Source organism: Heloderma suspectum, chromosome 1 (genome assembly GCF_057233095.1).
Source record: "Heloderma suspectum isolate Gila_16-S chromosome 1, 16-S_ref, whole genome shotgun sequence".
Classification (NCBI taxonomy): domain Eukaryota; kingdom Metazoa; phylum Chordata; class Lepidosauria; order Squamata; family Helodermatidae; genus Heloderma; species Heloderma suspectum.
Genome location: NC_139458.1, coordinates 152381402 through 152393598, shown reverse-complemented (window position 1 = coordinate 152393598; position 12197 = coordinate 152381402). Strand labels below are relative to the sequence as shown.

At 46.7% G+C, this 12197-nt stretch overlaps 1 protein-coding gene across 1 annotated transcript in view; it reads left to right on the top strand.

The window, feature by feature from the left end:
• Positions 1-9311, top strand: part of LOC146358289 (uncharacterized) — a 104716-nt gene extending 95405 nt beyond the window's left edge. Inside the window, exon 8 of the mRNA XM_084807205.1 lies at positions 8385-9311. Within this exon, the coding sequence (XP_084663331.1) occupies positions 8385-9180 (796 nt within the window). The 3' untranslated portion in view covers positions 9181-9311. The remainder of the gene's footprint in view (positions 1-8384) is intronic.
• Positions 9312-12197: the final 2886 nt, after the last annotated feature.

Genomic DNA, 12197 nt, shown 5'->3' with positions numbered 1-12197 from the left:
TCTTCGTCCAGCTGGACAATTGAAACCCGAGGAGTCTGCCTCTCCCTATCTGGAAGAGTCTGGGAAAGTTCCTCCCCCACATTTTGCGGTTCCTCTTCAGAATCTGAGCTACTCTGCCACTGCACGTGCTCAGAGGCACCCCTGACAGAGCTGTGGAGGGGAGCGTTGTTGGTTTGTTGTTGTTGTTCAGTCGTTCAGTCGTGTCCGACTCTTCGTGACCCCATGGACCATAGCACGCCAGGCCTTCCTGTCCTGCGCTCTCTCCCGAAGCGTGCTCAAGTTTATATTCATTGCATCCGTGATGCTATCTAGCCATCTCATCCTCTGCCGTCCCCTTCTCCTTTTGCCTTCAGTCTTTCCCAGCATCAGGGTCTTTTCCAGGGAGTTTTCTCTTCGCATTAGGTGGCCAAAATATTGGAGCTTCAGCTTCATTATCTGTCCTTCCAATGAGCACTCAGGGTTGATTTCCTTTAGGATGGACTGATTTGACCTCCTTGCAGTCCAGGGCACTCGTAAGAGTCTTCTCCAGCACCACAGTTCGAAAGCATCAATTCTTCGGCACTCAGCCTTCCTTATAGTCCAGCTCTCACAGCCATACATTACTACTGGGAAAACCATAGCTTTGATTAGACGGACCTTTGTCGGCAAGGTGATGTCTCTGCTTCTTACTATGCTGTCTAGGTTTGCCATAGCTTTCCTCCCAAGGAGCAAGCGTCTTTTAATTTCATGGCTACAGTCACCGTCTGCGGTGATCTTGGAGCCCAAGAAAGTAAAATCTGTCACTGCTTCCATTTCTTCCCCTTCTATATGCCAGGAAGTGATGGGGCCAGGTGCCATGATCTTCGTTTTTTTAATGTTGAGTTTCAAACCAGCTTTTGCACTCTCCTCTTTCACCCTCAACAAGAGGCTCTTGAGATCCTCTTCGCTTTCTGCCATTAGGGTGGTATCGTCTGCATATCGGAGGTTGTTGATAATTTCCCGGCAATCTTAATTCCGACCTCTGATTCATCCAACCCGGCATTTCTCATGATGTACTCTGCATATAAGTTAAATAAGCAGGGTGACAATATGCAGCCTTGTCGTACTCCTTTCCCAATGTTGAACCAATCAGTTGTTCAATCTCTGGTTCTTACTGTTGCTTCTTGACCCTCGTACAGGTTTCTCAGGAGACAGGTAAGGTGGTCTGGTACTCCCATCACTTTAAGAATTTGCCACAGTTTGTTGTGATCCACACAATCAAAGGCTTTAGCGTAGTCAATGAAGCAGAAATAGACGTTTTTCTGGAATTCTCTTGCTTTCTCCATGATGCAGCGAATGTTGGCGATTTGATCTCTAGTTCCTCTGCCTCTTCGAAACCCAGCTTGTACTTCCGGTAGTTCTCGGTTCGCATACTGCTGAAGCCTAGCTTGTAGGATTTTGAGCATCACCTTGCTGGCATGTGAAATGAGCGCAATGGTGCGGTAGTTTGAACACTCTTTGGCGTTGCCCTTCTTTGGAATTGGAATGTAAACTGACCTTTTCCAGTCTTGTGGCCACTGTTGAGTGTTCCAGATTTGTTGGCATATTGAATGCAGCACTTTAACAGCATCATCTTTTAGGATTTTAAATAGCTCTGCTGGAATACTGTCATCTCCGCTAGCTTTGTTGTTACTAATGCTTCCTAAGGCCCACTTGACTTCAGTCTCTAGGATGTCCGGCTCAAGTTCAGTGACCGCACTCTCATGGCTATCAGGGACATTCAGATCTTTCCTGTATAGTTCTTCTGTGTATTCTTGCCACCTCTTCTTAATCTCATCTGCTTCTGTTAGGTCCCTGCCTTCTTTGTCCTTTATCATGCCAGTCTTTGCACAAAACGTTCCCTTGAGATCTCCAATTTTCTTGAAGAGATCTCTAGTCTTTCCCATTCTGTTGTTTTCCTCGATTTCTTTGCATTGTTCATTTAAGAAGGCCTTCTTGTCTCTCCTTGCTATTCTCTGGAACTCTGCATTCAGTTGGGTATATCTTCCCCTTTCTCCTTTGCTTTTCGCTTCCCTTCTTTCGTGAGCTACTTGTAAAGCCTCATCAGACAGCCACTTGGCTTTCTTGCATTTCTTTTTCTTTGGGACGGATTTCGTTGTTGGTTACAGACCCCAAAAATGCTACAGGGTCGTCTACAAGTGGCAAACTTGAGGTGACTATGTCTTCTTCCAAGCTGAAGTCCCCTTGTCCATCTACTTCAGTCGAACAGACTGCTCCTCCGACCCTGGGGCGCTCCTTAGCACTCTTGATCATGAGAAAAATCATGAAAAAGGCAAAGATTCCGAAGTTGGGATTGAATGGCCTGAAAAAGCGTAAGAAAAAGAAGGCTGCTGACAACTCTTCGAAACTGACGATCCCAGCACCTCCACCGTTGCTTGACTCACCAATTCATGTGCTCTCACTGGCACCTGCCACTCCAGTCATGGAGCCGGTGTCAACCGTGTCTGAGGGTGAAATCTTGGAATTTTCCCCTCTGTTGCCAGTCTCTCGGGATCAAGAGCTTTCTCCACCAGGAGACAGTCATTCGCCGATGAGACAGGAGGCCCCACGTCACCATCTCCCGTCCCCGCCTCAGGATTGAGAGCATCGCTTCTATTCGGGGTTGTATCGTTCTCCTTATCGGGATCATCATTTCAACCTTCACTACAGAGAAAGATCGAGGTCTTCCCAAGGTGACTGGGACAGATGCTTGGAATGGTTCCACCCTCTACAAGGGTCTTACCATTTTGACGAATGTCGTGCAGCTCGGGATCGAGAATATCTTTCAGAGCGCTCCTGGTATGCTGGCCTGTGTTCTCCTTGGTATCAGCCTCTTCCATTGAGAACTGTGTCTCAGCCCCTTGAGAAGGACGAGTTCTTGGTACCTCCACCTGTGCCACCTCATTCTTCTTCACCGCTGAGGAGCCAGTTGGAGTCATCTAAATGTGTGCACTTGGTCCCACCATCGGTTCCACAACCGTTTCCAGCAACAGACCGTGCACCACGACCATCTTCACACCATGATTCTGCTGATGACTGCCAATCTTACTCATCTGTCCTACCGTCCATTCCATCTCCAGATGACGTCATGGGCTCCTATGACGGGGCATCCCCCTCTGAGGACATGTTTCATTTCACTGAGCAGTTCAGCAGAATAGCGCATTCTTTGGGAATTGACGTCCAATGACTGGAAGAGCATATACAGGATTCCATTTTTGACGCTGTCCACACCAAGTCGTCGAAACTGGCAGCAGTGCCTGTCCTCCTGACCCTCTTACAGACGGTCCAGCAGTTTTGGAAGTCTCCCTCCTCCATGGCTCCAATGTCCCAGTGCCTCGAATCCCTTTATCGGGTGCAGGAGAAGGACGTGGTGTTCCTGTTTCTAGATCCATGCCCCAATTCCATTATTGAGGAATCAGCGCAGGGTCAATCGCAGAAATCTTATGTGTCCCCTGTTGATAAAGAAGGGAGAAGATTAGACCTCCTGGGCAGGAGGATGTACTCAATGGCTGCTTTGGGGCTCTCAGTAGCCAATTATCAGGCCATGATGGCCAGATTCAGTTATTTTTGTGGGAGAAGATGGATTCCTTCTGTGCCTACCTCCCAGAGGATCAAAAGGAACTTGCCAGAGTCTTCCATGCCAAAGCTGTCAAATTATTGAGATAGCATATTAATACCTCTAGGCATGGTGTGGATTGCAATGCCAAATTGATGGTCGGTTCCATTGCCCTCAGGAGACATGCCTGGCTGAGGTCTGCAGGGTTGACCCCTGAAGCAACATCTCAAATAGAAGACCTGCCTTTTGATGGAGAGGGGCTCTTCAGTTCAAAGACGGATGAACAGATGGACTCTGTTCAGAAAGCAAAGACAACCTCTCGCAAGATAGGTCTGGGTCCTCAACCAGTACGGCAAAAGTACAAGGGCCACAGGTGTTTTTGGTCCCAACCATACACGACCAAACAGCATTTTGATCAGTACCAGTGCTACCAACCTATGCCACCCCAGAAGAAACAGCCCGCTTCGTCTGCAAAGTTTCATCAGGACTGTAGCAGGATCGACTCATCTTCAAACCGTCAATTTTGACTCCCCGACGTTTGTTGCTCCCACTCTTCCCATCCCTCCCCTTTTCGGATCCATTCTCACACCCTTCCTACCGGCCTGGAAGATAATAACATCAGACACCTGGGTCTTGGACATAATTGCTCGGGATTATATGATAGAGTTTCACACTCTTCCCCCCCTACGGGCTGTTTGTGTCATACCACCATTGCAGGTCCTCCTTCAGGAGACATCCACCTTGCTCTGAAAGGGAGCTATTCAGAGAGTCCTTCCATTTCAGCCAGACAATGGTTTCTTCCCCCGGTACTTCACTGTACCAAAGCAGGATGGAAGCCTTCACCCCATCATGGATTTAAGGAACTTGAACAAATTTATCAAGCCCAGAAGGTTCAGAATGATCACTTTGGCCACGATTCTCCCTCTTCTTCCACAGAATGTCTGGTTTGCTGCCGTGGACCTGAAGGATGCCTACTTCCACATAGCTATTGTGGATGCCCACCGTCGATACCTGTGGTTCGTCATCGGTACCGTCATGTTCCAGTTTCAGGTCCTACCATTCGGCCTGGCGACCTCCCGAGAGTTTTTACCAACTGCGTGGTGGTCATGTGCACATACCTGAGGCTGCAAGTCATTGAGCTTTATCCATATCTCAACAATTGGCTCCTGGTCTCAGATTCAAGGGCAGACATTTGTCATGCCATCAGGATTGTTCTGAACTTCTCAGTGCATCGGGCCTCTATGTCAACAGAGAAAAGTCAATTTTGGAGCCGACTCTCCAGTTTATAGGAACACTATTGGATTCGATGGTTGCGCAGGCTTACCTCCCTCGGAACCGGCAAGAACAATTAATTGCTCTCACGGAGACTGTCTCCGCCTGTCGCTCAGTCACCACCCGCACCATCCAAGTTCTATTGGGCCACACGGCCGCTACGGTCTTAGTTGTCAGGTGGGCAAGACTTTGGATGTGACTGCTACAAACTTGGCTGCTCCAAAATTTTGACTCCAGCTTGGATGCTCAGCGCTGTCACCTTTCGATCCTGGCCAGGGTCCTAACATCCCTCCTTTGGTGGCTGCAGCCATATAACTTGGATCGAGGCATGCCTTTCGTTCAGCAGCTTCCTATACGAATCCTGACAACAGATGCCTCTCTTTCCAGATGGGGAGCCCACTGCGGTCCATTGAAGACTCAGGGTTTATGGTCTACAAAAGAAAAGACATACCGCATAAACCTTGTAGAGTTTCTTGCGACTTGGAAAGCAATGCGTGCTTTCAAGTCTTATCTTCAAGGCAGACATGTACAAGTCTTGATGGACAATATGTCAGTTTTCTGGCACATCCAGAAGCAGGGCGGAATGCACTCTTCACATCTTGTCAACCTCACGTTGGACATTTTTCAGTGGACCATTCAGCAGCGCATTCTCTTGAGTGCTCTTCATATTGCCAGGAAGGACAATGTCTTAGCGGACACTCTAAGCCGAAGGTACCAGTCTCCTCACAAGTGGCAGATGTCCCTTGGTATTCTGGATCTCCTCTTACAGCATTGGGACAATCCATCAATAGACTTGTTCTCCACTCTGGCGAATGCCATATGCCCCCACTTCTGTACAAGAGCAGGAGTCAGTCCTCTCTGGGCAGTGCGTTCCAGATTCAAAGGTGGGGAAAACTTTTCTACCTGTTTCCGCTGTTTTCCCTCCTCTCCAAGGTGCTGCAGAAGATAGCGCACAGTGGGACGGAATGCATTCTCATTGCTCCTTGATGGCCGAGACAGCCCTGGTTTCCAACTTTACTGCATCTGTCGAGGAGACAGTTCCTCCACCTTCCACAGGATCTGGACCTGATATCTCCGGACCGAAGCAGGATCCATCACCCATATCTCGGCACGCTGCAGCTCACAGCTTGGAGGATCCAGCCGTGATCACTCCTTCTCGGGTTCAGCCCAAAGTTCAAGCTTTCCTCGATGCAATGAGGAGGCCAACTACTCGTTGTTCCCATGCTGTGAAGTGGTCATTCTTTCAGTCCTTCGTGGCCCTTCATGCTTTTGACCCTCTTCAGGCTTCTTTGGAAGAGGTTCTCTTTTTTCTTCATAGTTTGTTTCAGAAAGGATTGAAACTCTCATCTTTACGAGTTTATCTAGCAGCTCTTTCTTGTTACAGAGGACCAGTTCAAAGTTTTTCCTTCTTTACTCACCCTACTACCTGCCAGTTCCTGCAGGGTCTAAAGAACTTGGCCCCTCCAGTTCGAACTTTGGTTCCTCAGTGGAATCTTTCAGTGTTCTTTCATGCTCTCTTCTCAAAGCCCTTTGAACCCTTGGCCACAATGGACCTTTGCCTGCTTTTGTGGAAAGTTGCCTTCTTGGTTGCCATCATGTCCTCTAGACATGTCAGTGAACTTTGTGCCTTGCGGGTGGACCACCCATACATGATTTTTCATAAGGACAAAGTTGACCTTAGGCCAGATATTGGCTTTCTACCAAGAGTAGTCTCTGACTTCCACATCAACCAGACCATATCGCTACTTTACTTCTTCCCAGACCCTTCTTCTGATCTGGAAAGGAAATTGCATGCTCTCAATGTTGTCAGGAGCGCCCTAGTGGCCTCTTTCAGTACACTCCAATAGCCAACTCAAGACACAGACGAAAGGATTCTTTTCAAGGCTTTAATCCTTTTACAACTTAATGACTCTTTCAGATGCTAATCACCAGCGACTAAGCAATGAACAGCAGAGTAGCCTATGCTCCGAGTAGGCAGTTGATCCCCGTTTGAAGGAGAATCACTTGAAGACCCTGAACTTATAGGCTAGGGAGAGATCCTCCCTCTTTCTCTTGGGTCCACGGGAGGTGGCCGTTGCTTGCGCGCCAAACGGGCTCCTCGCCTCCTTTCTGCTCCCTCCATTGCTCATCACTCCCTGCGTCTGCATCGAGCGTCTAGCAAGCCCCGTTCCCGCACTTTCTCACTGCTAGGATCACTACCTATCTCAGGAATGCCGGCAGGAGGAATCTCTGCCTGCTGCTGTGCCTGTGAGGGATGAGCTGGCTCCTCTCCCACGGATTGCTGATCCTCCTCAGAATCAGAACTGCTCTGGGGTTCTATCAGCTCAGTTTCCACCCTGACAGATGTCCGGAGGGCATTGGCTCTCTACAAATCCAGGTCAGCATCATTCCATACCACGCAATGCCTTTTCGTTGCTACAGCAGTCCCAAGAGGGGCTCCCCTGTCTCCTCCCAAAGACTGGCTTCCTGGATTGTGAAGACCATTGGCTTGGCCTATGATTTGTTGGGATTGGAACACCCTCATCACCTCGGAGCACATTCCACTTGAGCAGTAGCTACATCTACAGCTTTCACCAGAGGCTTACCACTGTCGGATTTGTGCAAGGCAGCGACAGGGTCGAAATCGTTGATGTTTGTGAAGCACTACAAACTCGACGTTCAAGTATGTTCAGACTGTGCTTTTGGGCAAGCCATGCTATCATCAGTCTTGGCTTAAGACACCGACCCACCTCTGGTAAGTGAGCTTGTTAAATGCCCATATGTGTGATGCACAGAGACCACGAAGAAGGAGGTTTTAATTTATTTTATTAATTTGCCAGAGGTAACTAAATAAATGCAGGTTGCTTACCTGTAACTGTAGTTCTTCGAGTGGTCATCTGTGCATTCACACAACCCTCCCACCATCCCCGCTTCAGTGTCAGTGTCGCATTCGATGTTGGTACTGAGGCATGATTGTTTCCCTCAGGTCCAAGGCCACATTAGGCTGCCTCAAGGAACTGAGGGAATGGGCGGGAACCCGCTGGGACATGCACAGTGGATGGTGGGGGAAGGGTTCCCGCCAAAACGTTCCTTAGCTATGGAAGTTTTTGCGAATGAGACTCAGCACAGGAGCAGAGCCCATATGTGTGAATGCACAGATGACCACTCGAAGAACTACAGTTACAGGTATGGCTAGATAGCATCACCGATGCAATGAATATCAACTTGAGCACACTCCGGGAGAGAGTGCAGGACAGGAAGGCCTGGCATGCTATGGTCCATGGGGTCACGAAGAGTCGGACACGACTGAATGACTGAACAACAACAACAAAACCTGCATTTATTTAGTTACCTCCGGCAACTTAATAAAATAAATTAAAAACCCCAATAAACTGAGTGGTATCCAAAAGGATGAGTGGAAAAATGGTCCACTTCCAGTGACCACCAATATGGATGCAGTGGTAAGGCATATAGTAACTCGAGATAAGGGTGCCTTCCATAGATATAAGACCCTTAGTGTTATGCTTTTTCATTTTCCCAAGCCTGCTTACTGCAAAAATTCTTTTTGAAATCCCTGCAGGATATTCCTCAATGTTTCCCAGAATGACAACACAGCACTTCGTCGCATGAACCTGCGGTCCTTCCTCATGGCTCCACTGCAGAGAGTCACCAAATACCCACTTCTGCTGAGCCGCATCATCAAAGCCACCATTGAGTACCACCCAGATTACAGTAGCCTGCGGGAGGCCAAGAGCCGCATTGAGTCCCACCTAGAGCACATCAACATGAAAACCAAGCAGGAAGGGAATTCCTGGACTCTACGTTCCTTCCGCCAGGACAGCAAGAAGAACAGGGAAGTCATTAACATCGAAATGAGGGAAACAGCGATCAAGACCATGGGCTGGCTGCGGGAAGAAACCCGTTTCGTTATGGAAGGGCCCCTGCAGCTTGCCCAGCCGCCAGATGGACAGTGGGTGAAAAAGGGCAGCAAGACCTTAAAATTCCAGAACATGCAAGTGCTCCTCATGGTCAACCTCAGACGTACATCTGAATCTAGCTTCGAACCTGGGGAGCCAGGGCCTGTGAAAGATGCAGTACTGGTACTCATTAGAGACAAAAACAATGGGAAGTTCAGTTTGCTCAGGGAGCCTTTGAGACTGAGTAACTGCGTGGTCTCTGTGGATCCCGATTGTGATGATACATTTGAACTCCTTGAGGTTAGGCGGGAGTCCTTTGTGTTCCGCGATGGTGACAAAGCACGGACTCACCACTGGTTCAGGCAGATACGGAGGTACTCTCGGGAGTTGGGCTCCTGGAAGAAGCGGCGTAATGCCTTGCCCAACATCATGATAAGTGCATCTCACAATAGGTCATGAGAGGATTCTCACTGTGAAATGACTTGGCTGTGCTCAGAAATTCCACTAGACCTGCTTTGGGTTGAGTATCTTCTCTTCATAGAATTGCACAAAGGATGAACTTTACCTCGCCAAATAGCATCAGAGCTACCTATGACCACTTCATTTTCTACCAAGAAGGACTTTGTAACAAGTACTTCTTAATCAGTGTTTCTCAGATTCTAGGGAAATTGTGCCCCATTTTTAAACTTGTTAGATCTTCCACACAGCCCAGCCTAGAAACCTCATTGGTATACCTACCTGGTTCTTGCAACCTTTATGCCACTTTGCTCCCAACTGCGTGGTTCCAACATACATACACGCACAGACACAGAGGGTTGGATCCAGGATCTGCCTTCTGTGGGTGGAAGGACTCTTCTCAAAGGAAATGCCTCCACCTGATTTTCACAGATCCCCCCCCCCCGCACAACTCAACCCATTCAGCAGGGTCCTCTGACCCTCTGTGTAGCATTTTCAGGGGGTTGGAGGAGCTGCCATGGAGAGGGGGTGAGGAAGTCTGCTTCTCCCAGCCCAGTCGCATGCACCTAAATCTGGATCCAACCCACTAAAATTATATACGAGGGATGGAGGAGATATTTGTACCTAATTTTGCACTTTTGAACCACTACATGAACTGAAACTTAATTATCCTTCAAAATTCGTACTTCTCTGAATTTTCCAATCAAAAACTGTGTACAATTTGTATATTTGGGGAAATAATGTCCAAAATGCATTATATTAGGAAAATTGCTTGCTAAAAACGTGTATATTAGGCGGAAATGCATACAAAAATGAATGTATTAGGAGAAATGTGCACAAAAGTGTTTATACATTCTCATTGTGTTTTTTTAATTCTCAAAGTTCGGGACAAACTGAACTTAATATTGGAAAAACGAGGACCTGAGAGAAACCAAGATTGACGGATATATATAGATACACGTTTGCATGCGCATGTGCGCGCGCACACACACACACAACTGCTCCACCCCTCACATTTCCTCTTCTTGGCTACTACACAGCCCTCACCCCATGCCATGATCTCTAGCTTGAGGTACTCACAATGGTCAGGGACTCACCATTCCACTCTTCCCTTTCAGCAAATCCACTGAGGTAGGAACTCCCACCGTGGGAAATCTTGAGCTTCTGTATGAGCCTACCACCAATAAGATATACAAAACTCTGCTCTTTCTTTTGTGGTGTCCCACAAACTTCCTGGAGAGTCACACTCCCCATTTTGAGAAACATTGCCTGAAGGGGTGATGAAGCGAGGGCCCCATTGAATAAGATGCCATAAGGGGCTGCCATACTGAGAGGTGACATGTGCCCAACCCACTACTTACAGTAATTTAGCAAGCTGGTAACAAGAAGGAAAGTACTGTTAGCTTGAATAATTTACCTGTTAAGTGTTGAATGAAGGTTAAGTATAACATGAACTTTAGGAATGCAGGTTCTATTCTGGCTGGCCAAGAGAATCACTTCACCAAAACTTGACAACTATGCTATCCTAAGGAATAATCGGGAAAGGTTCTTTAGACCTAGATGCTGGGCAATGGAAATCTTTTGCACATCTTGTAAATAGGTATAACAGCAAAGACAACCAAAAGTTGTGTATTGTCTGTATGAGGGAAAACAGGCCTTAGCCTGATAAGACTTGTTCAAGGGGGGCAGGCCCTTCAGATTTGTGGCCAACATGGGGCGATGTCTTTCTCTATGGTAATTAGGAGTTATTTGGCACCAGATCATTAGGAGCAGGTCTCTAGAAAGAAAATATTGAGCCAATATTGTTAATATTGTGAGAATAAGATAAAGAGTGTGAGATGTTTGACACTGCATGATTGTGCTGGGGAAAGGATTCTTGACAATATATGATAGAGGTTTCATTGTGCATATATTATAATGGCATTAGGCAACATCCAGGTCAAATTTAGAGCAGTATTAACCCAGTTACGGAGAACGTTTGGACAGTATAATGAACTTCTCATCTCAGCTTGCTCTCCCGGGAAATATTTCCTTTAGCAGCTGTTGTTTTCCCTTTGTTTTGTTTTTTTATTTATTTATCTACGATTTCCCATTTCTACCCTCAAGCCCAAGTAGGTGCAAGTTTACTGAGTTTTACTTTGCACTGAACACATGTAACCGAAAGGGAAGCCAAAATATATTCAGAGTTCACCCACAAACATTCCAGCATATCTACTCTAGAATCCTGTGGATAAGCAATACTCTCTCCCTTTAAGGATCACTGGACTTGTTTGTAAATGGTTAAAAATCCATTGTAGAAAACCAAGGAATGTGGTGCATCAGAAATAGTTCTGAACTGTGCTTCTGTTGACGCGGCTCAATTACCTCTTCTAGTTTGTGATTATTTAAATTATGTAATCTAGTGTCTTTCAAAATTTTAATTAAAAAGGAATCCGTTATGTTATATTGTAGATTAACAACATAAAAAGTTTTAATAATTGTTTCCTTGAGCTTTAATTAACATTACATTTCCTTTGTGTACCAGATCATTCCTACCTTCGACAAATCCGAATTTAAAATGAGACACTGTAGAATGATATCCCACCTGAGAGAACAAAATCTGTGGCAATCACACTGCATGTTTCTATTCTATAGCTAATTGAACATTGTACATGGGAAGAAAATAATTTTGCAAGGTCCACTATACCAATTGTGATCCCTTTATTGTCCTTACTGGTGTCACTGCCCCCAGTTTTGAAATAACTGGGTTGGATCCAGACTGTCATACTTAGAGCAAACCCATTTATTTCAGTAGGTCTACTCTAGTAATGATCAAGTATGGATCCAACCCACTGACTGGTGCTATTGAATTGCAGTGTTCTGAATAAGGGCCTTTCATTAACATTATGGGCATCTAGGCATGTTGCCTCTATTCCTCGGGTTCCCCATAAAGCAAGTTTACACCAAATAATCTTGAGCTTTGCATGCTGCCTGTGTTTTTTTTGCATTTATAGCCTTTCCTCCAAGGAGCTGGTGTACTT